The sequence below is a fragment of the Danio rerio genome, chromosome 4 (genome assembly GCF_052040795.2).
Source record: "Danio rerio strain M-AB ecotype USA chromosome 4, GRCz13ab, whole genome shotgun sequence".
Classification (NCBI taxonomy): domain Eukaryota; kingdom Metazoa; phylum Chordata; class Actinopteri; order Cypriniformes; family Danionidae; genus Danio; species Danio rerio.
Window position 1 is genome coordinate 35,507,906 of NC_141024.2, and position 27,842 is coordinate 35,535,747.

The window sequence follows — 27,842 nt, forward strand, 5'->3', positions numbered from 1 at the left end:
CGAGAATTCTACCAGTAAACCACCAATGCTGATATGCTCATACAGCTGTCCTAGAGGGGAGTAATTGCTGCTAGGCTGTTACCCAGAGCTGGAAGAGTAGCAACACAAAACAGGAATTGCATTGGCCGGAAAACGGACACGGATCTCCCGCGTCACAAACAGGAATTTTACCACTGTACCACCAACGCTGATACGCTCATACTGCTGTTCTAGTGGGTTGTGATTGCTGCAAGGCTGTTACCCAGATGGTTCAGATGGTTTAAATGGTTCAGATCTTACCTTGAAGGGAGAGGTTACTATGTCAGTTTAGGTGATCATAGGTCAAGGTGGACACCCATGACATGTGGAGTCCCACAAGGCTCGATTCTGGCACCTCTCCTGTTCAACCTTTACATGCTCCCTCTGAGCCAAATAATGAGAAAGAATCAAATCTCCTACCACAGCTATGCTGATGACACTCAGATCTACCTAGCCTTGCTGCCTTATGACTACAGCCCCATTGACACCCTCTGCCAATGCATTGATGAAATTAAAAATTGTATGTGCCAAAATTTTCTTCAGTTAAACAAAGAAAAAACTGAAGTCATTGCGTTTGGGAACAGAGATGAGGTTCTCAAGGTGAATGCGTACCTTGGCTCTAAAGGTCAAACGACAAAAAATAAGGTCAAGAATCTTGGTGTGACTCTGGAGTCAGATCTGAGTTTCAACAGTCATGTCAAAGCAGTCAGTAAATCAGCATACTATCATCTCAAAAATATTGCAAGAATCAGATGCTTTGTTTCCAGTGAAGACTTAGAGAAACTTGTTCATGCTTTTATCAGCAGTAGGGTGGATTACTGTAACGGCCTCCTCACTGGCCTTCCCAAAAAGACAGTCAGACAGTTACAGCTTATCCAGAATGCTGCAGCTAGAATTCTGACCAGAAGCAGGAAATCAGAGCACATCACACCTGTCCTCAGGTCTTTACACTGGCTGCCAGTTACATTCAGAATAGATTTTAAAGTATTATTACTGGTCTATAAATCACTAAATGGCCAAGGACCTCAATACATTACAGATATGCTCACTGAATACACACCCAACAGATCACTCAGATCTTTAGGATCTTATAAACTAGAAATTCCAAGAGTTCAGTCAAATCAGGGTGAATCTGCCTTCAGCCACTATGCTCCTCGCTGCTGGAATCAGCTTCCAGAAATGATCAGATGTGCTCCAACATTAGGCACATTCAAATCGAGACTGAAAACACATCTGTTTAGCTGTGCCTTTACTGTATGAGCACTGTGCTGCGTTCGACAGATCGCGCTATTATGTTTTTTGTTTTCTTTTTCATTCGTTTATAACCTATTTTAACTCATTTTAATTTGTTTTTATTTTTAATGATTTTTATTGTCTGCATTTTATGTTCCTAAACCTGTCTTTTTTATTCCTGTTTATGTACAGCACTTTGAATTGCCACTGTGTATGAAATGTGCTTTATAAATAAACTTGCCTTGCCTTGCCTTGCCTTACCACTGAACCACCAATGCTGATATGCTCAAACATCTGTCCTAGTGGGGTGTGATTGCTGCAAGGCTGTTACCCGGAGCTGGAAGATTAACTACACAAAACAGGAATTGCATTGGCCGGGAATCGGACCGAGGTCTCCCGTGTGTGAGGCGAGAATTCTACCAGTGAACCACCACTGCTGATATGCTCATACTGCTCTCCTAGTGGGGTGTGATTGCTGCAAAGCTGTTACCCAGAGCTGTAAGAGTAGCAACACAAAAGAGGATTTGCATTGGCCGGGAATCGGACCCGAGTCTCCCGCGTGGCAAGAGAGAATTCTACCACTGAACCACCAATGCTGATATGCTCATACTGCTGTCCTAGTGGGGTGTGATTGCTGCAAGGCTGTTACCCAGAGCTGGAAGATTAGCAACACAAAACAAAAATTGCATTGGCCAGGAATCAAAGCCAGGTCTCCTACGTGGCAGGCGAGAATTCTACCACTGAACAACCAATGCTCATATGCTTATATTGCTGCCCTAGTGGGGTGTGACCTCTGCAAGGCTGTTACCCAGAGCTGGAAGAGTAGCAACAAAAAACAGGAATTGAATTGGCCGGAAAACGTACCTCCCGCGTCACAAATGGGATTTTTACGACTGAACCACCAACGCTGAAATGCTCATACTGCTGTCTTAGTGGGTTGTGATTGCTACCCACTAGGGGCTGTTACCCAGAGCTGGAAGATTAGCAACACAGAAGAGGAATTGCATTGGCCAGGAATCGGACCCGGGTCTCCCGCGTGGGAGGCGAGAATTCTACCACTGAACCACCAATGCTGATATGCTTATATTGCTGCCCTAGTGGGGTGTGACTGCTGCAAGGCTGTTACCCAGAGCTGGAAGAGTAGCAACACAAAACAGGATTTGCATTGGCCGGGAATCGCACACGGGTCTCCCGCATGGCAGGCGAGACTTCTACCACTGAACCACCAATGCTGATAAGCTGATACTACTGTCCTAGTGGGGTGTGATTGCTGCAAGGCTGTTACCTAGAGCTGGAAGATTAACTACTCAAAACAGGAATTGCATTGGTCGGGAATCAGACCCAGGTCTCCCGTGTGGGAGGCGAGAGTTCTACCACTGAACCATTAATGCTGATATGCTTATGCTGCTGTCCTAGTGGGTTGTGATTGCTGCAAGGCTGTTACCCAGAGCTGGAAGAGTAGCAACACAAAAAAGAAATTGCATTTGCCGGGAATCGGACCCAGGTCTACCGCGTGGCAGGTAAGAAGTCTACCACTGAACCACCAATGCTGATATGCTCAAACATCTGTCCTAGTGGGGTGTGATTGCTGCAAGGCTCTTACCCAGTGCTGGAAGAGTAACACCACAAAACAGAAATTGCATTGGCCGGGAATCGGACCCGGGTCTCCCGCATGGGAGGCAAGAATTCTACCACTGAACCACCAATGCTGATATGCTCATGGTGCTGTCCTAGTGGGTTGTGATTGCTGCAAGGCTGTTACCCAGAGCTGGAAGAGTAGCAACACAAAAAAGAAATTGCATTTGCCGGGAATCGGACCCAGGTCTACCGCGTGGCAGGCAAGAAGTCTACCACTGAACCACCAATGCTGATATGCTCAAACATCTGTCCTAGTGGGGTGTGATTGCTGCAAGGCTGTTACCCGGAGCTGTAAGATTAACTACTCAAAACAGGAACTGCATTGGCCGGGAATCAGACCCAAGTCTCCCGTTTGGGAGGCGAGAATTCCACCACTGAACCACCAATGCTGTTATGACATAAATCTGTCCTAGTGGGGTGTGATTGCTGCAAGGCTCTTACCCAGTGCTGGAAGAGTAGCATCACAAAACAGAAGTTGCATTGGCCGGGAATCAGACCCGGGTCTCCCACATGGCAGGCGAGAATTCTACCACTGAACCACCAATGCTGATATGCTCATACTGCTCTCCTATTAGGGTGTGATTGCTGCAAGGCTGTTACCCAGATCTGGAAGAGTAGCAACACAAAAAGGGATCTGTGTTGGCCGGGAATCGGACCCAGGTCTCCTGTGTGGGAGGCGAGAATTCTACCACTAAACCACCAATCCTGATATGCTCATACTGCTGTCCTAGTGGGGTGTGATTGCTGCAAGGCTGTTACCCAGAGCTGTAAGAGTAGCAACACAAAAGAGGATTTGCATTGGCCGGGAATCGGACCCGGGTCTCCCGCGTGGCAGGCGAGAATTCTACCACTGAACCACCAATGCTGATATGCTCATACTGCTGTCCTAGTTGGGTGTGATTGCTGCAAGGCTGTTACCCAAAGCTGGAAGAGTAGCAACACAAAAAGGGATCTGTGTTGGCCGGGAATCGGACCAAGGTCTCCTGTGTGGGAGGCGAGAATTCTACCACTAAACCACAAATGCTGATATGCTCATACTGCTGTCCTAGTGGGGTGTGATTGCTGCAAGGCTGTTACCCAGAGCTGTAAGAGTAGCAACACAAAACAGGGTTTGCATTAGCCAGGAACCGGACCAGGGTCTCCTACGTGGCAGGCGAAAATTCTACCACTGAACCACCAATGCTGATATGCTCATACTGCTGTCCTAGTTGGGTGTGATTGCTGCAAGGCTGTTACCCAGAGCTGGAAGAGTAGCAACACAAAAAAGAAATTGCATTGGCCGGGAATCGGACCCAGGTTTACCGCATGGCAGGCAAGAAGACTACCAGTGAACCACCACTGCTGATATGCTCATACTGCTCTCCTAGTGGGGTGTGATTGCTGCAAGGCTGTTACCCAGAGCTGGAAGAGAAGCAACACAAAATGGGAACTGTGTTGGCCAGTAATCAGACCCAGGTCTCCTGTGTGGGAGGTGAGAATTCTACCACTGAACCACCAATGCTGATATGCTTATATAACTGTCCTAGTAGAGTGTGATTGCTGCAAGGCTGTTACCCAGAGCTGGAAGACTAGCAACACAAAATAGGGTTTGCATTGGCCAGAAACCAGACCAGGGTCTCCCACATGGCAGGCGAGAATTCTACCACTGAACCACCAATGCTGTAATGCTCATACTGCTCTCCTATTAGGGTGTGATTGCTGCAAGAGTAGCAACACAAAAAGGGATCTGTGTTGGCCGGGAATCGGACCCAGGTCTCCTGTGTGGGAGACGAGAATTCTACCACTGAACCACCAATGCTGCTATGCTCATACTGCTCTCCTAGTAGGGTGTGATTGCTGCAAGGCTGTTACCCAGAGCTGGAAGAGCAGCAACACAAAACAGGACAGGCCAGGAACCGGACCAGGGTCTCCCACATGGCAGGCGAGAATTCTACCACTGAACTACCAATGCTGATATGCTCATACTGCTCTCCTAGTAGGGTGTGATTGCTGCAAGGCTGTTACCTAGAGCTGGAAGAGTAGCAACACAAAAGAGGATTTGCATTGGCCGGGAATCGAACCCAGGTCTCCCGCGTGGGAGGTGAGAATTCTACCACTGAACCATTAATGCTGATATGCTCATGCTGCTGTCCTAGTGGGTTGTGATTGCTGCAAGGCTGTTACCCAGAGCTGAAAGAGTAGCAACACAAAAAAGAAATTGCATTGGCGGGGAATCGGACCCAGGTCTACCGCGTGGCAGGCAAGAAGTCTACCACTAAACCACCGATGCTGATATGCTGAAACATCTGTCCTAGTGGGGTGTGATTGCTGCAAGGCTGTTACCCGGAGCTGGAAGATTGACTACACAAAATAGGAATAGCATTGGCCGGGAATCAGACCCAGGTCTCCCGTGTGGGAGGCGAGAATTCTACCACTGAACCATTAATGCTGATAAGCTCATGCTGCTGTTCTAGTGGGTTGTGATTGCTGCAAGGCTGTTACCCAGAGCTGGAAGAGTAGCAACACAAAAAAGAAATTGCATTGGCCGGGAATCGGACCCAGGTCTACCAAGTGGCAGGCGAGAATTCTACCACTGAACCTCCAATGGTGATATGCTCATACTGCTCTGCTAGTAGGGTGTGATTGCTGCAAGGCTGTTACCCAGAGCTGGAAGGGTAGCAACACAAAACAGGATTTGCATTGGCCAGAAATCGGACCCAGGTCTCCCGCGTGGCAGGCGAGAATTCTACCAGTGCACCACCACTGCTGATATGCTCATACTGCTGTCCTAGTTGGGTGTGATTGCTGCAAGGCTGTTACCCAGAGCTAGAAGAGTAGCAACACAAAAGAGGACTTGCATTGGCCGGCAATCGAACCCAGGTCTCACGCGTGGCAGGCGAGAATTCTACCACTGAACCACCAATGCTGTCATAATCACAAATCTGTCCTAGTGGGGTGTGATTGCTGCAAGGCTGTTACCCAGTGCTGGAAGAGTAGCAACACAAAACAGTAATTCCATTGGCCGGGAATCGGACCCGAGTCTCCCGCGTGGGAGGCGAGAATTCTACCACTGAACCACCAAAGCTGATATGCTCATACTGCTCTCCTAGTGGGGTGTGATTGCTGCAAGGCTGTTACCCAGAGCTGGAAGAGAAGCAACACAAAAGATGAATTCCATTGGCCGGTAATCGAATCCGGGTCTCCTGCATGGGAGGCGAGAATTCTACCACTGAACCACCAATGCTGATATGCTCATCCTGCTGTCCTAGTGGGGTGTGATTGCTGCAAGGCTGTTACCCAGAACTGGAAGAGTTGCAACACAAGACAGAAATTGCATTGGCCAGGAATCGGACACAGGACTCCCGCGTGGGAGGCGAGAATTCTACCACTGAACCACCAATGCTGATATGCTTATACAACTGTCCTAGTAGGGTGTGATTGCTGCAAGGCTGTTACCCAGAGCTGAAAGAGTAGCAACACAAAACAGGATTTGCATTGGCCGGGAATCGGACCCGGGTCTCCCGCGTGGCAGGCAAGAATTCTACCACTGAACCACCAATGCTGATATGCCTAAATTGCTGCCCTAGTGGGGTGTGACTGCTGCAAGGCTGTTACCCAGAGCTGGAAAGGAAGCAACACAAAAGAGGATATGCATTGGCCGGGAATCGGACACAGGTCTCCCACGTGGCAGGCGAGAATTCCACCATTGACCCACCAAAGCTGATATGCTCATACATCTGTCCTAGTGGGGTGTGATTGCTGCAAGGCTGTTACCCAGAGCTGGAAGAGTAGCAACACAAAACAGGAATTGCATTGGCCAGGAATCGGACCCGGGTCTCCCGCGTGGCAGGCGAGAATTCTACCACTAAACCGCAACTGCTGATATGCTCTGTTTTCTGTCCTAGTGGGTTGTGATTGCTGCACGGCTTTTACCCAGAGCTGGAAGAGTAGCAACACAAAACAGGAATTGCATTGGCTGGGAATCGGACCGGGGTCTCCCGCATGGCAGACGAGAATTCTACCACTGAACCACCAATGCTGATATGCTAATAGATATGTCCTAGTGGGGTGTGATTGCTGCAAGGCTGTTACCCAGAGCTGGAAGAGTAGCAACACAAAAAAGAAATTGCATTGGCCGGGAATCGGACCCAGGTCTACCGCGTGGCAGGCAAGAATTCTACCACTAAACCACCAATGCTGAAATGCTTGTATTGCTGCCCTAGTGGGGTGTGACTGCTGCAAGGCTGTTACCCAGAGCTGGAAGAGTAGCAACAAAAAACAGGAATTGAATTAGCCGGAAAACGGACCTCCCGCGTCCCAAATGAGATTTTTACGACTGAACCACCAACGCTGATATGCTCATACTGCTGTCCTAGTGGGTTGTGATTGCTGCAAGGCTGTTACCCAGAGCTGAAAGAGTAGCAACATAAAACATGATTTGCATATGCCGGGAATCAGACCTGGGTCTCTTGCTTGGGAGGCGAGAATTCTAACACTGAACCACCAATGCTGATATGCCTAAGTTGCTGCCCTAGTGGGGTGTGACTGCTGCAAGGCTGTTACCCAGAGCTGGAAAGGAAGCAACACAAAACAGGAATTGCATTGGCCGGGAATCGGACCCGGGTCTCCTGCGTGGGAGGCGAGAATGCTACCACTGAACCACCAATGCTGATATGCACATACTACTGTCCTAGTGGGGTGTGATTGCTGCAAGGCTGTTACACAGAGCCGGAAGAGTAGCAACACAAAACAGGATTTGCATTGGCCAGGAATCGGACCCAGGTCTACCGCGTGGCAGGCGAGAATTCTACCAGTGCACCACCACTGCTGATAAGCTCATGCTGCTGTTCTAGTGGGTTGTGATTGCTGCAAGGCTGTTACCCAGAGCTGGAAGAGTAGCAACACAAAAAAGAAATTGCATTGGCCGGGAATCGGACCCAGGTCTACCAAGTGGCAGGCGAGAATTCTACCACTGAACCTCCAATGCTGATATGCTCATACTGCTCTGCTAGTAGGGTGTGATTGCTGCAAGGCTGTTACCCAGAGCTGGAAGGGTAGCAACACAAAACAGGATTTGCATTGGCCAGAAATCGGACCCAGGTCTCCCGCGTGGCAGGCGAGAATTCTACCAGTGCACCACCACTGCTGATATGCTCATACTGCTGTCCTAGTTGGGTGTGATTGCTGCAAGGCTGTTACCCAGAGCTAGAAGAGTAGCAACACAAAAGAGGACTTGCATTGGCCGGCAATCGAACCCAGGTCTCACGCGTGGCAGGCGAGAATTCTACCACTGAACCACCAATGCTGTCATAATCACAAATCTGTCCTAGTGGGGTGTTCTACCACTAAACCACCAATGCTGAAATGCTTGTATTGCTGCCCTAGTGGGGTGTGACTGCTGCAAGGCTGTTACCCAGAGCTGGAAGAGTAGCAACAAAAAACAGGAATTGAATTAGGCGGAAAACGGACCTCCCGCGTCCCAAATGAGATTTTTACGACTGAACCACCAACGCTGATATGCTCATACTGCTGTCCTAGTGGGTTGTGATTGCTGCAAGGCTGTTACCCAGAGCTGAAAGAGTAGCAACATAAAACATGATTTGCATATGCCGGGAATCAGACCTGGGTCTCTTGCTTGGGAGGCGAGAATTCTAACACTGAACCACCAATGCTGATATGCCTAAGTTGCTGCCCTAGTGGGGTGTGACTGCTGCAAGGCTGTTACCCAGAGCTGGAAAGGAAGCAACACAAAACAGGAATTGCATTGGCCGGGAATCGGACCCGGGTCTCCTGCGTGGGAGGCAAGAATGCTACCACTGAACCACCAATGCTGATATGCACATACTACTGTCCTAGTGGGGTGTGATTGCTGCAAGGCTGTTACCCAGTGCTGGAAGAGTAGCAACACAAAACAGTAATTCCATTGGCCGGGAATCGGACCCGAGTCTCCCGCGTGGGAGGCGAGAATTCTACCACTGAACCACCAAAGCTGATATGCTCATACTGCTCTCCTAGTGGGGTGTGATTGCTGCAAGGCTGTTACCCAGAGCTGGAAGAGAAGCAACACAAAAAGGAACTGCGTTGGCCGGGAATCAGACCCAGGTCTCCTGTGTGGGAGGTGAGAATTCTACCACTAAACCACCAATGCTGATATGCTTATACTGCTCTCCTAGTAGGGTGTGATTGCTGCAAGGCTGTTACCCAGAGCTGGAAGAGTAGCAACACAAAAAAGAAATTGCATTGGCCGGGAATCGGACCCAGGTCTACCGCGTGGCAGGCAAGAATTCTACCACTAAACCACCAATGCTGATATGCTTATATTGTTGCCCTAGTGGGGTGTGACTGCTGCAAGGCTGTTACCCAGAGCTGGAAGAGTAGCAACAAAAAACAGGAATTGAATTAGCCGGAAAACAGACCTCCCGCGTCACAAATGGGATTTTTACGACTGAACCACCAACGTTGATATGCTCATACTGCTGTCCTAGTGGGTTGTGATTGCTGCAAGGCTGTTACCCAGAGCTGAAAGAGTAGCAACATAAAACAGGATTTGCATATGCCGGAAATCGGACCTGGGTTTCCTGCGTGGGAGGCGAGAATTCTAACACTGAACCACCAATGCTGATATGCTCACACTGCTGTCCTAGTGGGGTGTGATTGCTGCAAGGCTGTTACCCAGAGCTGGAAGAGTAGCAACACAAAAGATGAATTCCATTGGCCGGTAATCGAATCCGGGTCTCCTGCATGGGAGGCGAGAATTCTACCACTGAACCACCAATGCTGATATGCTCATCCTGCTGTCCTAGTGGGGTGTGATTGCTGCAAGGCTGTTAACCAGAACTGGAAGAGTTGCAACACAAGACAGAAATTGCATTGGCCAGGAATCAGACACAGGACTCCCGCGTGGGAGGCGAGAATTCTACCACTGAACCACCAATGCTGATATGCTTATACAACTGTCCTAGTGGGGTGTGATTGCTGCAAGGCTGTTACCCAGAGCTGAAAGAGTAGCAACACAAAACAGGATTTGCATATGCCGGAAATCGGACCTGTGTTTCCTGCGTGGGAGGCGAGAATTCTAACATTGAACCACCAATGCTGATATGCTCACACTGCTGTCCTAGTGGGGTGTGATTGCTGCAAGGCTGTTACCCAGAGCTAGAAGAGTAGCAACACAAAAGATGAATTCCATTGGCCGGTAATCGAATCCGGGTCTCCTGCATGGGAGGCGAGAATTCTACCACTGAACCACCAATGCTGATATGCTCATCCTGCTGTCCTAGTGGGGTGTGATTGCTGCAAGGCTGTTACCCAGAACTGGAAGAGTTGCAACACAAGACAGAAATTGCATTGGCCAGGAATCGGACACAGGACTCCCGCGTGGGAGGCGAGAATTCTACCACTGAACCACCAATGCTGATATGCTTATACAACTGTCCTAGTAGGGTGTGATTGCTGCAAGGCTGTTACCCAGAGCTGAAAGAGTAGCAACACAAAACAGGATTTGCATTGGCCGGGAATCGGACCCGGGTCTCCCGCGTGGCAGGCAAGAATTCTACCACTGAACCACCAATGCTGATATGCCTAAATTGCTGCCCTAGTGGGGTGTGACTGCTGCAAGGCTGTTACCCAGAGCTGGAAAGGAAGCAACACAAAAGAGGATATGCATTGGCCGGGAATCGGACACAGGTCTCCCACGTGGCAGGCGAGAATTCCACCATTGACCCACCAAAGCTGATATGCTCATACATCTGTCCTAGTGGGGTGTGATTGCTGCAAGGCTGTTACCCAGAGCTGGAAGAGTAGCAACACAAAACAGGAATTGCATTGGCCAGGAATCGGACCCGGGTCTCCCGCGTGGCAGGCGAGAATTCTACCACTAAACCACAACTGCTGATATGCTCTGTTTTCTGTCCTAGTGGGTTGTGATTGCTGCACGGCTTTTACCCAGAGCTGGAAGAGTAGCAACACAAAACAGGAATTGCATTGGCTGGGAATCGGACCGGGGTCTCCCGCATGGCAGACGAGAATTCTACCACTGAACCACCAATGCTGATATGCTAATAGATATGTCCTAGTGGGGTGTGATTGCTGCAAGGCTGTTACCCAGAGCTGGAAGAGTAGCAACACAAAAAAGAAATTGCATTGGCCGGGAATCGGACCCAGGTCTACCGCGTGGCAGGCAAGAATTCTACCACTAAACCACCAATGCTGAAATGCTTGTATTGCTGCCCTAGTGGGGTGTGACTGCTGCAAGGCTGTTACCCAGAGCTGGAAGAGTAGCAACAAAAAACAGGAATTGAATTAGCCGGAAAACGGACCTCCCGCGTCCCAAATGAGATTTTTACGACTGAACCACCAACGCTGATATGCTCATACTGCTGTCCTAGTGGGTTGTGATTGCTGCAAGGCTGTTACCCAGAGCTGAAAGAGTAGCAACATAAAACATGATTTGCATATGCCGGGAATCAGACCTGGGTCTCTTGCTTGGGAGGCGAGAATTCTAACACTGAACCACCAATGCTGATATGCCTAAGTTGCTGCCCTAGTGGGGTGTGACTGCTGCAAGGCTGTTACCCAGAGCTGGAAAGGAAGCAACACAAAACAGGAATTGCATTGGCCGGGAATCGGACCCGGGTCTCCTGCGTGGGAGGCGAGAATGCTACCACTGAACCACCAATGCTGATATGCACATACTACTGTCCTAGTGGGGTGTGATTGCTGCAAGGCTGTTACACAGAGCCGGAAGAGTAGCAACACAAAACAGGATTTGCATTGGCCAGGAATCGGACCCAGGTCTACCGCGTGGCAGGCAAGAATTCTACCACTGAACCACCAATGCTGATATGCTTATATTGCTGCCCTAGTGGGGGGTGACTGCTGCAAAGCTGTTACCCAGAGCTGGAAGAGTAGCAACATAAAACATGATTTGCATATGCCAGGAATCGGACCTGGGTCTCCTGCTTGGGAGGCGAGAATTCTAACACTTAACCACCAATGCTGATATGCTCACACTGCTGTCCTAGTGGGGTGTGATTGCTGCAAGGCTGTTACCCAGAGCTGGAAGAGTAGCAACACAAAAGATGAATTGCATTGGCCGGGAATAGGACCCGGGTCTCCCGCGTGGCAGGCAAGAATTCTACCACTGAACCACCAATGCTGATATGCCTAATTTGCTGCCCTAGTGGGGTGTGACTGCTGCAAGGCTGTTACCCAGAGCTGGAAAGGAAGCAACACAAAACAGGAGTTGCATTGGCCGGGAATCGGACCAGGGTCTCCCGCGTGGCAGACGAGAATTCTACCACTGAACCACCAATGCTGATATGCTAATAGATCTGTCCTAGTGGGGTGTGATTGCTGCAAGGCTGTTACCCAGCGCTGGAAGAGTAGCAACACAAAAACAGCAATTGCATTGGCGGGGAATCGGACCCGGGTCTACCGCGTGGGAGGCGAGAATGCTACCACTGAACCACCAATGCTGATATGCACATACTATTGTCCTAGTGGGGTGTGATTGCTGCAAGGCTGTTACACAGAGCTGGAAGAGTAGCAACACAAAACAGGATTTGCATTTGCCAGGAACCGGACCCGGGTCCCCCGCGTGGCAGGTGAGAATTCTACCAGTGAACCACCAATGCTGATATGCGCATACTGCTGTCCTAGTTGGGTGTGATTGCTGCAAGGCTGTTACCCAGAGCTGAAAGAGTAGCAACACAAAACAGGAATTGCATTGGCCGGGAATCGGACCCAGGTCTCCAGCATGGCAGGCGAGAATTCCACCACTGAACCACCAATGCTGATCCATGTTGTTCTTTGCCTTTGTGCTTTTTGGGTCCTAGGAGACAGCTCAAACTAGTCAAGCATGTCAGGTTGGCCGAGTGGACTAAGGCGCTGAGTTCAGGATGCAGTCTCTCCTAGAGGTGTTGGTTCAAACACCACATCTGACAAACCAAATTTTTGGCTACGCGTTCAGGCTCAGTTCTTTAACTCTTTGGCGCCATGTCCGAGTGATACAGTAACACTGACAAAGCACAGCATCAATCTCTTTGAGCCAAAGTTCATGCACCGTAGCAGTGTCCCTGGCAGACTTAATGGGCACTTTAGACTGTAGGTTTTAAGGCGTTTCCGATCAAGGTATTGTCCACAAAAACTCGAAGATGCATATGAAAAAAAAACAATGGACGAAGACTTTAATGCAAGTGAACCGAAAAGGGATCAAAAGAACTGTCTTGGAATGCCATGTAGTGGAATGTTCTGGGATGCCATTGATTTTTAAGGCAATGGGATTCGCAGGACTTTTCGTCAAATCCTCGCACAACGTTAATTCATGACATTTGACAGATCCACGCCGAACGTCAAGCGACAACGTGATAGGAATGGAGGCATCTTACCATCATTGCTTCAGACTCAGGAAATGTTCTTGGAACTTCACGCCGCCAGGCCTCCAGAGGAGCTGTAGCTTTTTTCGCCCTGGGGAAGCATGATCCACACGGAAGGGGATAAAAAATGCCACCCAGTCATCTAAGCGCTTCCATGTGCCAAAAGTTAGCACGCCATGTGAGGCTCGATCTCACGACCTTCAGATTATGAGACTGACGCGCTGCCTACTGGAGACAGCTCATACCATTCAAGCATGTCAGGATGGCAGAGCGGTCTAAAGCGCTGTGTTCAAGCTGGGGAAAAATTGTCCAACAAAGAAGGGCAAGAAGGGAAGAAAGGTGGGAAGAAAGAAAGGGAAGAAGAGGGGGAAAAATGAAGAAAAGAAAGGGTGAATTCTAAGCTTCCCAGACACGCCTTCCCTGCACCTGCTTTACGTCACGCATAGTGATACTGTTCTGTGTTAAAACAACGCAATTTGAGTTACATTGATTTCTATTGCAAGTGCTCACCAAGACCGGGGTTCGAATCCAGCTAAAGACGCTTTATTGTTATTGGTTAATTATTACTCAATAAACTAACTGTTTGAATGTGTAATGCTCCAAGGTAAATAAAATATGCCTAAGCACTTTATTCTTGTGTTTTTTGACATTATTTCATGAAAAATAAAGCATACTAACTTGAATGTGTCACTATTATATATATATGTGTGTGTGTGTGTGTGTGTGTGTATAGTGTGCGTAGTGTATTTGGAATTAAAAGTCAAGTAGTCAGTTATTTATATATGCATTATTTATCTAACAATTGTCAACAGAACAGTAATGAATATAGAGTAGAAAATGTAAAAATAATAAATTAGTTATTAATAATACAGTATTAACAATATAAATAATATAAATAAACAATGTTAATAAAATGGTAAATACAAACAGAAACCGACACAAAGTGGACTTAAAAGTCAAGGACATTTATTAATCCAATATTTATTTAACAATGGTCAAAAAACAGTAATGAACATGGAATAAAAATTCTTAAAAATTAAATGTTAAATATTAACAGAATAAATACAAAATTAACAAATTAAATAAAATGTTAAATAAATTTAGAAATCAAAACAATAAGTGAAATAGAATAAATTTAACTATTATGGTTGTAACCTGTATACACTTTATACACACACACACACACATATAAATAATAAATAAGTTAAATAAAATGTCAACAAAATAAATAAACTATTTAAATAAAAAGTGCAATAAAACAGAATCAAACAAGTTCATTAAAGAACTATTATGGTTATAAATCTGTTTATTATCTGTACACACACACATATATAAATAATAAGTTAAATAAAATGTTAACAAAATAAATACACTATTTAAATAAAATGCGCAATAAAATAGAAACCAACAACAAGTGAAATAGAATAAACTGTAGAACTATTATGGCTATAAACTATATAAATACACACACAAATATAAATAATAAATAAGTTAAATAAAATGTTAACAAAATAAATTATTAAAAAGTAAAATGTGCAAAAAAACAAGTGAAATAGAATAAATTAAATTATTATGGTTATAAACTGTAAACACTATACACACACACACACACACACACACACATGAATAATATATACGTTAAATAAAATGTCAACAAAATAAATACACTATTTAAAGAAAATGTGAAATAAAAATATAAACTAACAGCAAGTGAAATTGAATAAATAGAAGAACTATTACACTATATACATACACAAACAAACAAACACATTATTTTGGGTTGGTCCTTTTCATTTCCTCTAGCCACTCTTCTTTAGTTAAAGTTTCAGTCTGTGGGCAGTACACCCTGCCCCTGAGTTAGCTATGGCCTGTGGCATTTGTTTTGAACTGCCCACACTTTTTACAAGTGTTCGCTTGAACAGTTCTCCGGTACGGTCTTTTGGGAATGGATCCAGATGTGGACGGTGATGCAGCAGGCTATGAGCTGGTACTGGACATTGTTGGCTGAAGTGGTGGCTGTCTGAGTGGCATCCCCTGCACCATTGGGATACCCTGGGCCATCTGCACTCCTTGCATCATCGGGATACCCTGGGCCATAGGGATTCCCTGGACCATTGGCACAGCCTGGAACATTGGTACACCCTGAAACATCAGCATACCCTGGTGTAGCTGGGATGTATATGTTGGGTACCATCTGCAGCGATGCTCCAGGTGCTGGTGGTGTAAATATGACCTGGGTCTGTACTGGTGCCTTGGGTCTGAGTGGGGGTCGTCCAACAGATGTCTGCCTCTGCCTTGCCTGACCTGCTGTGCTCTCTGGCAACACATACTGGTGCTGCTCTCCTGGTTGGTCTGGCTCTGTCCGAAGACTTTTGGCAACTGGAAGAGGTTCCTGGGCTTCTGGGAGGGGTTGAGGCGACTGAATACCCTGAAGCAGCACAGACAGCTCCTGCTTCTTCTGTCTGTTAGGGTTAGACCACTGAATCAGGGTATTCTGGTTTACCTCAACCAGCTGCATGGATGTACCTCCCATTACCAAGCTGTTGCCCAGAGTTGCCTAATCCTGCGGTAGTCTTGGATCAGAGACCATCTTGAAAGGGTTCCCTTGCCTTTTTGCTTGGGACTAGGGTGGATGGTACAAAGCCTAATAAAGATGGTCTCCACAAGACGGCAACAGTCAGGCCACTGAGCAGGAGAACTGCTTGCACCCAGCACACATCTGGTAGTGCTCTCCACGCCAGGGGTGTGAGTGGGCTTCTTGGGTGTTTTAAATCGCCCACTCAGCAGTCGCTTCTGGTGTCGAGCTGCATACACACCCGCTTCTTGTCTTGGTCATGCAGGCTTTGCCAAAGACCAATGATCTCGTCGGCCTCCTGGTTGGTGAGGCTGAGGCTTTTGTGGGTCCAAAGCTCAACCAGATATTCAGCCAGCCTGTCCACATTCTGGAAGCCCGGAATATTTTGGTAGTCAACAGCCTAATGAAAGCACAACAAAATAAAATAGCATATTAAATTTTTCAATGCATAATTCCATAATTGTTTCTGTTATCATGTTGAAGCTGCACTACGGAAATAAACCTGATGCGTGTTTGACTTTACACTTTATTTTTTTTAATTATTCTAGATCACTGTAAAGACAGAAATTAGTGGGACTTACAGTCACTTCATCACCATCATCATCGTCGTCATCATCATGTGGAGACTGGCAAAGAAGCGACACTGCTGGTGACTGCAGTGGAGGAACCCGATCTCAATGTGGAGGAGGATGGTGACAGAGCAGCCTCCGGATCAACAATAGTGTGATCCTCACTGATGTCACAGAAGCCCTCATCTTCTTCTCGCTCATCCACATTGAGATCCTCAATGAGCTCAGCAGTCTGCTCACAGTCTGGGTTCATGTTCTGCAGTGCCTGACCAGTCTGCTGGAACAGATACTGCACTCCAATGAGCTCACCTGAAAAAAATAAATGAAACATAAATAAACAAATTTTAAGAGCCATGTTTGATTGGGTGTTGAAGTAGCAAGTAGTTTTAAAAGCTCAACGTCAAGGAAGAAACAAACAAAAACATACATTTTAATCAGAGATCCAAAACATAATTAATATTCTGGACAAAACATCTAATGAAATGCAATGGAAATACAACGAAGACAGAGAAATGTACAAATAAATTTCCCTCAAAGCTTGTAGCATTATGGTTGATAATGACATGTAATAATAATGTAATGATAACTTTGTATCTTGCTTTACTTCAGTAAATAGTCATGAAACAATACATTTGTTCTTACAAATATTTAAAGACAAGCAAAGATTTCACAGCACAAAGCTCATGAACATTGACCTACTGTATCAAACTGGATACAGTAGATGGAGAGAACACAGAAATTGCAGGTTTATTAACAATAGCAAAATCTCTTACCAGTGTAACGTGCAGGCGGACAAAAGTTGGGCACCACTTTTCTCCCAAACAGCTTTTCAAAGTTGCAGTTTACACAGTGAACAAGTTCTCCTGTGTAGCTGCGTAAAGCTGATGGTTCAGATGCCAAGGAAGCAGCCTCCCGGTCCTGGTTCCACCTGTTTAGTCCCTCCAGCAAATAAATCTGAAAGATCAGACTATTTGCGCTGTACCCTGTAAATATTAAAAACAATGTTTAGGACTTGATTAAAAAACAAACACACAAAGACATTTAATGCGTTTTTACACAATGTTTGTGCAGAATCATACCTGGGATGAAACGATTGAGGTGTAAATGAAAGGACTCGAGAGACGTGGAGTCCCTGGCACATCTGTAGGTCCGTAGCAGAACACCTCCCTTGGTTATGCTCCCCGTTTCAGTATAGAGCACGACACCAGGGGGGTCCTGAATGCATTTTATATGCTTTTTTTGGACACTCCAGATGTGCCCCATCCTTTCCTTGTCTAAAAGAGGAACGCCCAGCGAGTCATTGCCCTTGTTGCTCATGAGCTCAGTAAGAAGCTGTTCAAGTAGAAGGATGGTAGTCTCCTCCCCACGGGTCCTTCTCCGGCAATGGAGAGCCAGCTCCTCCCTGGTGAGATGCTTGTTGACATCAGCATCTGTCAACGCAGGCCAACCTTGGGACATCAACAGTGCTCGCTTTGCTTGGCGTAGCAAAGAAACATCAGCCGCATCCCATTCAAAAATGCACGCAGAGATCCGTGACATGAAGATGGGATACAGTTGATGAGCATCAGTTGTACATCCCACAGCAATCCTGCGCATAAAGTGCCAGATGTCCAATTTCACAGTCAACTCCGGCCATCCTCTAAACCTGGCTTTGAGTTTGGTCTCACCCACATCAGTGCAGCACCCACAGTCCACATACAAAACAGCAGGTGGATCCACACCAGCCTCCTGGTATCTTCTGACCAGCCCATCCACCATCCTGTCCAGTCCTGCTCCTTCCTGGGCAGTGAGCACACTTATCAGCACCTGACCAAACTCATTGCCAACAGAGGTGAGCCAGAGTCCTGTTCCTTTTGCTGTCCCAGCCAGCTTTTTTGTGATCTAGATTAGACAAGAGAAGAACCATGGTGTATCGTCAGATCAAGCAGACTACACAAAGGGTTTTCACCAATGCTGGAATATAATAAAGAAATTATAAATTGATGAATATCCACTAACCTTTTTAGTTGAATCCATCTTCAAGATGGACCCATGGGTCGATGTTATCCTGGCATGGATTTCATTCAACCTTGTCAAGATGTCCTGGCTGTAGACAGTGAGGAGCCACTTGCAGCTTGGCACAACTGTAGGTGCTGGGGGCTCCTGGAAGGTGATCGGCAACACCCCAGGTCCACTGAGGAAATCCACACACTGAGTGGTATAGCGGGCTAGACGCTGGAGCCACTCTTCACTGTGGTTTTCCTTCAGTTGTTTAATGACCCTTGTGGTGCTGTTGCCTAGTCCACGCTCATGCAGTAGGCGAATGACTCTTATATCACAGGCATACCTTAGGAACAGAAGAATATTAATATAAACATATATATATATATATATATATATATATATATATATATATATATATATGTAAAGTATTTTCATATATCTGTGATGATAGGTTAACAACTGCACGAGGAATAAAGGTGTTCAATTACTCACTTCTGTGTGAGAATGACCCGAAACTCGTGAGCGATGGCCAAGATCTAGCTGCTGCAAGACAGTCTGACTCCAGGACACATGCGAGGCTTTGCACTTGGTACAGATGAGGGTTTCTGTAACCATGTTGTACATCCTGTCGATGTCCAGAACCTGCCGTGCCCTTTTGTGCAGACCTCCACCTGTCAGCTGATGCTGTCCACATGCAGGATTAGGGCAAAGGACTTTGACCCTCCACAGCTTGTATGGCATCCACAGCAAAAGTGAATGACAGAAAAATCTGTCTGGAGCTGGAGCCTGATCGTATGTAAGTGCAGGCTGTGGAGGGTAATACCAGAGCTGGAGGTTGTCTCGAAGCTCTGGCTTTCCTTTGGACCCCATTTTAAAAAGCCTGCTGGCAATCCACTTGTGGTCCTCTGGTGGCAAGGTTTCAGCCCAAAGGCGCGGAAGTGGAACAGCTGATGGAGCTTGCAACAATGACCCAGAAGGTGCAGTCTGTGAAGGAAAATAGATAAAACCTTTAGTCTGGTAATGTAAATGCACCTTACATATTTGAGTGAGTACCCTCACATGATATCATGATTATAATCTAAATACCTTTGATTTTAAGTGATTGTTTTTGAATACCTAATTATGTTTTTCAATTCCAAAAATCATTAATAGAATTTCACCAATAAACATTTTCTTTAAAGAAGCAAAAGTATTTTGCAATACAGTTATTTCTCTTTTTCCTTTCTACTTCTTTTCCATCCATTTTCTTTTCTTTTACTACTGTGAACATAAAATATCAACAACAGAAGGCGTAATTTTTGTGATTCTTTGCTTTATTTTTTCCTCTCTTTATTTTGTTAACATTTATACATATATCAAGCTTAGTTAATTAACATCAAGTCAATTTAATTGGCTGGTCTTAAAACCACTTTGTGTGAATTCAGCTGGGGCAGCAAATATGCAAACCAAATTACCTTTTTTTGGACAGAAAATATGAAATTACTTACTGAGACAATGCCGGACGGCTCTGTGGAACTGGTCACTGCCGTAGTGGATGTGAGGACGGGGGCAGAATATTGAAGGTCCTGTGTCTGTACAAACAAGCAGTATAACAAAGTGCATTTTGTAAATATATATCTATAAGTAACATTAACTAATCAGAATTTTTTGCAACCATTACTTTATTTGAACATTAATGTATAAAATACATTGGAAATGAATGATTGCTGCTAAACTGTCAAATTTTGTCACAGCGCTTCTATGCAGAACAAAAAGTTTAAAGAATGGTGCTTATTTTTAATATATATGTTTTTATGCACTAAAAGAATACTACAGAGATGTTTTATTGAGATTTAATGTGACTGTACTTAACAAAAATACGAATTTACGTAAAAAAAAATGCTTATACCAAATTCTCTCAGAATGCTATGTGGATTATGACAATACTTACAGCCGTGTTTGGTGTAGAAGCACTACACACTGCTGAACTGGGCTGAACCCAACCTGTGATGGTGTTCACAATGGCAAAATGTACACTACTGTTCAAAGGTTTGCGATCTGCTCAATGTATTTTTTTATGTTTTAATTATGTTTATCAAGGCTACATTTATTTGATCAAATATTTAGTAAAAACTGGAATAATGTGAAATAATAATATAGGCAAATTTAATAAATAAAGAATAATTTATTCAAACAATTCAAATCAAATAAAATCTACTTAATTTATGAGCAAATCAAACACAATAGAATTCTTGCAATATATGAGTAATATTAAGCTTTTATATTTTAACAATAATAATTTTTTGAACATTAGTGTATATCACATTAAATTTCAAGCAATTAGAAACTATCTTTCTATATGTCAGTTGTACAATCAGTTTGATTTCTCTACAGTGTTTCGAGTTCAAGCTGTTTTTTACTACCACCCTCTGCTACTTTTACAGGTAGAAATAAGACATAAGTTAGAATAGATTTAATTAGATAACTGGTTCATTGCAAATAAATGTGACACATTAGGCTTTGATTAAAATTATAGTTTTCTGGATCAAGGAGCAATATGCAAACAAATATTTTTTTTTACTACCAAAGGAATAAAGTATTGCATTATGTTATATACAGTATTATTGTACTATTATTACATCATGCATTTTAACAAAAACATACATTGTATATTACAACATCACACTATGTGTTATATACAGTTGAAGTCTGATTTATTAGCCCGCTTTTTAATTTTTTTTCACCAATTTCTGTTTAATGGAGAGAAGATTTGTTCAGCACATTTTTTAAACATCAAAGTTTTAATAACTCATTCCTAAGAACTGTTTTATTTTATCTTTGCCCTGATGACAGTAAATAATATTTGACTAGATATTCTTCAAGACACTTTTATACCACTTAAAGTGACATTTGAAGGTTTAACTAGGTAAATTAGGTTAAATAGGCAGGTTAGGGTAATTAGGCAAGTTATTGTATAACGATGGTTTGTTTTGTAGACTATGCCAAAAAAAAAAAAAAAAAAAGCTTAAAGAGGCTCATAATATTGACCTTGAAAAATGTATTCGAAATAAAACAAATAAGACTTTCTCCCAGAAGAAAAAATATTATCATACCTGTGGTAGCAAAAAAATAAATAAATATATTTTTAAATAAGTACTATTTCAAGATAATACCTCAGACTCATTGTTTAGAAAAAGTACAAATTTTAGCTTACACTTAAAATCAAAACAAAGTATTTACTATTAGTGTTTATTATGTATCATTATCTGAAGACAAGAGGTTAAAATGTAGCTTTAAAAACTGTGACCCTGACCATGACCTGACCATGTAATTTAATCCAATCACAGAAACTCAAACCGACCAATCAGCAAGTGTCTGCTACCCCCCACTGTGCAAGAGGTGTGAAAAGAAGCAGGTCTCTAGCAACACCTCAACTTTTTTATTGCTTTTTGTTATTTTCTCTCCTATGTTTGAACTTTGAACTGAACTTTGAGCACCTTGAACACCTGAAACACTGAAATTGTCATTTCTTTTGATTTTTAAAAAAATGTACCATTGACAATTGCGGTGAAATCTTTGATGCCACTGATGGAGTAGACGGGGGCTGGGGCTGGGGCTGGGGCTGGGCCTCAAGTTGTCTCGTCTCCATCCCCTCCTGAGCAGTTGCATTAGGGGCAGGTTGTTGCACCGTTTGTGCTGGAGCAGCAGAAGCAGTACTCTGCTGAAAATAAATCACAAAAATACATATAATCATAAAAAAGGAAAGGCATTCTAGTAAATAAAAATAAACACATATTGACTCAAAAATGTACCTTTTGAGTGTGAAAACCACATGTGCATTTCAGCACACCTCCAAGCAAAGTCCTCTGCCCACGAGATTGCAATGGGCATTTCTCAATCTGAAAAAATCATGAAAGATATATTAAATAATTTTATACAATACAAAAAACTTTTATAAGTAAATAAGAATTTTTACTCAATGACTCCCTTAATAAAGCACACAATAGCTCTGTAAATTAATTTACCACTGTTTCTAGAATGTGTTTAATATTTGTCTAATATATAATCGTACAGTTAGTATCTCCAAAAACGAAAGGAAGAATAAAAGGAACTGGACAGGAACATTTCAAGCCTTAAAACCACATGCTGTATACTGTACTCATAATCCTTTCCCCCACCTTTTCAGATCTCTCTCATAAACGGTCAAACTTACTAAATTATTTGACGTAAATCTCAAAATACATGCAATTTAAAACACTTTAATATATAAAAACAAGTATGACATGTTTTACACAGATACTGTACTGAAGCCTAACAAGTTAACGTTACTCTGTTAAGCAAATTTCAACAAACGTTATATCATGTAAACGAAATACACACCCTTTGATAAATCTCATGCCACTTTTTTTTGTCGAGGAGCTGGCCTGTTTCCCTCATTTGATGGCCAAACTCCTGTGCTGGTAAACTTTTTCAGACATGAAATCCAGTCAGCGTCTGACATGGCTTTATGAGATTTTCCAGACATTTTTCTCCTATAAATTAAACGGTTTTGAATTAAAGTATCCAAATTTAAAATACAACACACTAAAACATTAATTCGTGCAATTGTGTAGTTTTTCCTACCTTTTTTAAGAAATCACTATCGAAAAAAATCCTTTACTGTAAGCAAAACGATGCTGTGCTCTGTCGAATGATGCTGTTCGTTGAATATCACTGATGGTCAATGAACTTTTTTGACCTCTGACCTGCCTCCAGAGGACCGCGTCATTCCTTCGTGTACCTTCGGCTCAGTTCGGAAAATTGATGGACATCTGACTAACCTGTTTGACTGCACACCTAGCGATGAATCCTGGAACGGTTCCTTCCCCCCGGCTTCAACATTGTCTCAACTCTGATTGGTCAAATGTTGAAAATGTTAAGAATTCCGGTCTGTGATTGGCTGCAAATGTTGAAGCGCTGCAACGTGATTGGCTACAATGTTAGAGCGAATCGCTCCGATTGGCTCTCATCTTCAACATTTGTGAAATATTGTCGGACTATCCTTCTGCAGCTGACGTTCAGGTCGCAGCCCTGGAGGCGTGGGTTCGAAATCCCACTTCTGACAAACCGAGCCTGCGGCAGTGCGCTCAGGCTGAAGTCTTCAACTCTCTGCTACCATGTCTGAATGATACAGTAACACTGACAAAGCGCTGCATCATGCGGGTTTAAATGCAAGTGCACTGAAAGGGGATCAAAAGAATTGTCCTGGGATGGCGTTGATTTTTAAGGTTTGCAGGGCATTTTTTCGTCAAATCCTCGTACAACGTCAAGTCATGACATTTGACAGATCCACGCCCTAGTATCGTGGATCATCCAGTGAGCAGAGAGCCAATTGAGAATGTGCGTAAACGCAAATCTGAATGTTTCTGCCCAGTTTCTAACAGGAGACCCTCCACTTGTAAAGCCATCGTGATAACCACAGGAGCCTCCGGTTAGGGTGAGAGCACTGTCTTGTGGTACCATTGCAGAGAGACTGAAAGTCACTTTCCACAATGTTTTCATTCAATGTTCTACGCTGGTGGAATCACCTTCCCATTCCCACTCGGATTACGGATATACTGGTATCCTTCAAACGACAGCTAACACCCATCTCTTCAGAGTACACCCGAACCCCGGTGAATATCCCTCTCTCTAAAGAAAACGAAACTCCTACTCCAGCACTAAATTCTCTGAGCACAAACTAATTACTTGAAATAAATAGCCCTTTTTCGTATGCATTGCCTCGTCTTGTTGAATACCTCCACTATTGTATGTCGCTTTGGAAAAAAGTGTCCACTAATTGTATGCTTCCGCCCAGTTTCGAACAGGAGACCTTTAGCGTGTAATGCAAACATGATAAACACTAAACTACGGAAACCAATAGGCCCGTGCTGCTTCAAGTATTTATAGACTTTTTTTATTGAGCTTTCTTGTACGGTCTGCACCGTGGAGGGCCAGCAAACGCACTGGCCACCTGCTCATGCACAACACAAAGCTAAAAGAAATCAGATTCTACGCAAGTTTGCGACACCGCGAGGGGCGGTAAACACTGAGTTGAATTCAAACTTCTAGCCTCACAACGCTCTGCAGAAAGAATGTTTTCAGTGAACGTCAGTACTCAACAGAAGCCTGATTTGACAATTGTCCTAAAAGGCAGAGGTTGTTTCCCCCCAGTTTCGAACTGGGGACCTTTTGCATATGAGGCAAACGTGATAACCACTACACTACGGAAACCTTCAGGCAAACCAAGCAGATAACCCTTTTTGATTAGGTGCCTGTTGACGATCATTGCTGGTGAAGCAGTGGATGCTATTATTTTCTTGCCAAAAGAAGAGCACTGTTTCTGCTCGGTTTCGAACCGAGGACCTTTCGCGTGTAAGGCGAACGTGATGACCACTACACTACAGAAACCCCACAAGCACTTTCACCAGCGAAGTTAGGCCTGCAAGGATAAAGCAAGCCAACTCAGCGCGACAAGCTCCCTGCAGGTATTAGGGCCAATTTACAATCCGGGCTTGACACAGCTGTACAGGTCCTTGCGAAATGTCCCCTTTCGTCTGAGCTCATGCATAGTCAACAGGTTTTTACCTGATTGGTGTGCATGACTCTAAAGTGCTGTGGCCCTTCAGCCGTCTCGATTTTGGTACTGTATGGTAAAAAGGACATCTCTTCTGGAAATCTGTTTTTTACAAACCTTGTTCCATCTTCTATGTTTGTGCCAGGATACAATCTTCTTTTAATTTTAGAATTTTAAAATTTCTTCATCAGGTAGGTAACAGGCAGATGCTTGAACGAAACAACATAGTCTCTGTTTTGTAACCTCCGTACTTCAGATTTCACTCCTTTAATTGTCAATCCATTGTCTATTAAAATTTCGTTGTAATCTTCAGTCTCCATTGTTACTTCATACTCCCTTGTTTGTTTGGGTCTCACCGCCAGAATTCTTCCTTCTCCAATCAGCTCCGTGACTGCTTTGATTATATCAAATCTTCTTGCATCTTTTACATTTTCTACTTCTACAGTTACTGTTGCTTCCTTTGTGCATACTCTTCTTTGTACCTCTTGCTTATCCTTACCTTTTTCACCTCTTCGTTGGCCGGGCTTTTCATTTTATTTATCTCTGAGTGATGTGATTTTTGTTTAAAGTGTTACTATTATTTTGTTTTTATTCTTTATCTTCGTAATGGGAAGTTTGTGTTGTTATTATTGTGGGAATGATGTGACATCACTTGCTTACTGATATTTGCCAAATCGGAACCAAGGGTTTGTTGTGAATTTGATATTTTGAATTGTGTGGTTGGTGGTATGTACAATTCAGGAGCGGAAGTAGGGGTGAGGCCACAGGCCCCCGTTTAAATTGGTATGGCCACTGTTGTGCCTCTCTCCTCTAAGTCATTGATGATTCATATCAAAACTCGGACATAAAGATGTGCTTTAATTCATGTCGAACGTCAGTGATACCTGTTACTTCAGCTATTTTTCTTGTATGATGAATGTTTTCATCCCTGCAGATCAACTGGTTTGTTCATAACAGGGAGTAAAATTGTTACAGTCAGTGTTGCTTGCTGTACGATTCGCTTTTAATGCCGAGTTTAGACTGCATGATTTTCAAAGTAGTCTTGTCACAGATGTTTTCACACTGCATGACTATCTGGGCTAGCATTTTGTCGCTGCTTTGTTTCAAATCAAATCAAATCACTTTTAGGGCCTACTCACACTATGCCATCCGTACCGTGCTCAGGCCCGTTTTCCGGATCGTTTGAGAAGTGTGAGTGCGCTGAATCGGGCTCAAGCACGGTTCACTTGGCCGGCCCTGGCCCGGTTGGAAGAGGTGGGCCTGAGCGCGGTTAACCTGGGCTTTGGCGGGGTACGCATGTGTGTGAATGCAAACGCGCCAAAGCCAGAAACTGAAAGCAAGACGTGTCTTTTAAGGGACTGTTTCATATGGATTTATTATTCATTCTACTGTTCAGTGAACGCAAACTGCCGTAGATTATTAAAAACACAAACCCCTCACTGCATGACAGCTGCGTACCTTCAGCAAACCTCCTCATTCCTGCAGCACGAGAGCTTTATGATTGTTTGTGTGAACCAAAAGTGGCGGATCTGTTTGGCGAAATATCTGACTGCATGTCACAACATCCCTAAGGATTGTTTGGCGAAATATTTGACTGCATGTCACTGCATATCAAACGACTGAAACGATATAACTAGATAAATCTCCACTGTGCTGCTGAGTGAGAGAGCTTCTCACTGAACAGCGCAGCAGTGATGACGTAAGCGTGCCCAGGCCCGATTGTGGTGTGAGTGCGGGCCGTCGGGGGAGACGGGAGAGGGGGACAAGCGTGCTTTGGCCCGGTTCGAGGCAACTGTACCTAGTGTGAGTACGGCCTTATTGTCACATCATCTGCAGCACGTGTGCTATGATGAGTGAAAAGCTTAGGTGCTGGCTCCAGACATTACAAAATACAAATATTGCAAATACAACGACACTGCTAAATACAGACGGTGCAGAATAGAGACAGTGCAAAATACAACAACAGGGCAAAATACAGACAGTGAAAACAACAGACAGTGGAAAATACAACGACAATGTATAATTGACAGCGATAGTATATACACTGCAAGCTAGATCGGCGACATGGGCTTTCACATTGCATGACTTTACAATAGGAAGAATCGCTGACAACTTCTTCCAAACTACGTCTCTCAGCCAAAAACATGTCGTATATCTTTTGTTATTAAACTACATATTGAGAAAGAAGCCTTTAATGGGGTAGAAAATGTACATATTTGCTCACCTGGGTTTGAAGGGAATTAGCAATTTCTCATCAACTTTCTTTTTTAACTTTCTTTATGAAACACCAAACAGACACTGGTGCTCTTGTCAAACCTCCACTAGTTTTTCCTCCATTTTTTGGGTCCAAATGAACTAAAAACGAGCACTTTTAACTTCTCCCCCAACCTCCCGCTGGCCAGCAGGTACACACATACATAAGTGGAAACTGCTCTCTCATTGGCTGTGGGTGATCGCGGATAATATTTTCATTTAGAACTCATTTTACACGGCATGATTTGAATCGCCAACAGTTCCAGATATTCAGCACGCCAAATATCTCACGGGTATCTGCAACTCATCAGCGAAATCTCTCAGATCGCGCCTTTGATAGTTCATACTGTGTGATTGTCACTCACATGCATGAGCACCAATTTCCCTGTGATTTCAGGCATTTGTCACGATTTCTCAAAACCTGTCGGCCAGTCAAAATCTGGGCTAAAATCATGCAGTCTGAACTCAGAATAAATGGGTAGCTTATCTTTTGAAACGTACCAAAACTGATAGTCATATGTGAGCAGACTAAACATTTAATTTATTGCTGTCACATGCATTATTTTTAATGACCATTTTGAGATGTAATGTCAACGGTAAAGGTGCGCTTCATGCCAAAATTAATGGTGAAAGCAAAGACTGCT

General features: G+C 44.2%; 1 protein-coding gene, 1 long non-coding RNA gene and 6 other non-coding genes across 8 annotated transcripts in view; 1 reads left to right on the forward strand and 7 right to left on the reverse strand.

Moving 5' to 3' along the window:
• Positions 1–27,842, forward strand: part of LOC148680278 (uncharacterized) — a 141,874-nt gene that overhangs the window by 26,230 nt on the left and 87,802 nt on the right. The gene's annotated exons all lie outside the window — the stretch shown is intronic.
• trnag-ccc (transfer RNA glycine (anticodon CCC)) lies at positions 2,254–2,324 on the reverse strand. Its single transcript has one exon. It is a non-coding gene; the product is annotated as a tRNA-Gly (tRNA).
• Positions 2,890–2,960, reverse strand: trnag-ccc (transfer RNA glycine (anticodon CCC)). The gene has a single exon. It is a non-coding gene; the product is annotated as a tRNA-Gly (tRNA).
• trnag-gcc (transfer RNA glycine (anticodon GCC)) lies at positions 3,684–3,754 on the reverse strand. Its single transcript has one exon. It is a non-coding gene; the product is annotated as a tRNA-Gly (tRNA).
• trnag-ccc (transfer RNA glycine (anticodon CCC)) lies at positions 8,629–8,699 on the reverse strand. The gene has a single exon. It is a non-coding gene; the product is annotated as a tRNA-Gly (tRNA).
• LOC110439607 (uncharacterized) lies at positions 16,409–18,691 on the reverse strand. The gene is made up of 4 exons (XM_087249256.1): positions 18,387–18,691; positions 17,468–18,269; positions 17,162–17,371; positions 16,409–16,697 (listed from the first exon to the last, which is right to left on the reverse strand). Exons 1-4 carry the CDS (start codon positions 18,402–18,404, stop codon positions 16,435–16,437), a joined length of 1,293 nt encoding a protein of 430 aa, XP_087105382.1. The 5' UTR covers positions 18,405–18,691; the 3' UTR covers positions 16,409–16,434.
• Positions 24,530–24,602, reverse strand: trnam-cau (transfer RNA methionine (anticodon CAU)). Its single transcript has one exon. It is a non-coding gene; the product is annotated as a tRNA-Met (tRNA).
• On the reverse strand, positions 24,707–24,779 carry trnav-uac (transfer RNA valine (anticodon UAC)). The gene has a single exon. It is a non-coding gene; the product is annotated as a tRNA-Val (tRNA).

Bases quoted from the DNA above. Each gene is read 5' to 3' on its own strand.
- LOC110439607 (XM_087249256.1), bottom strand. The intron at 17,372-17,467 runs GTATGATTCTGC...TAATATTTACAG, and splicing joins CCTCAATCGTTTCATCCCAG to GGTACAGCGCAAATAGTCTG. The intron at 16,698-17,161 runs GTAAGAGATTTT...TATTTTTTTCAG, and splicing joins TCCGCCTGCACGTTACACTG to GTGAGCTCATTGGAGTGCAG.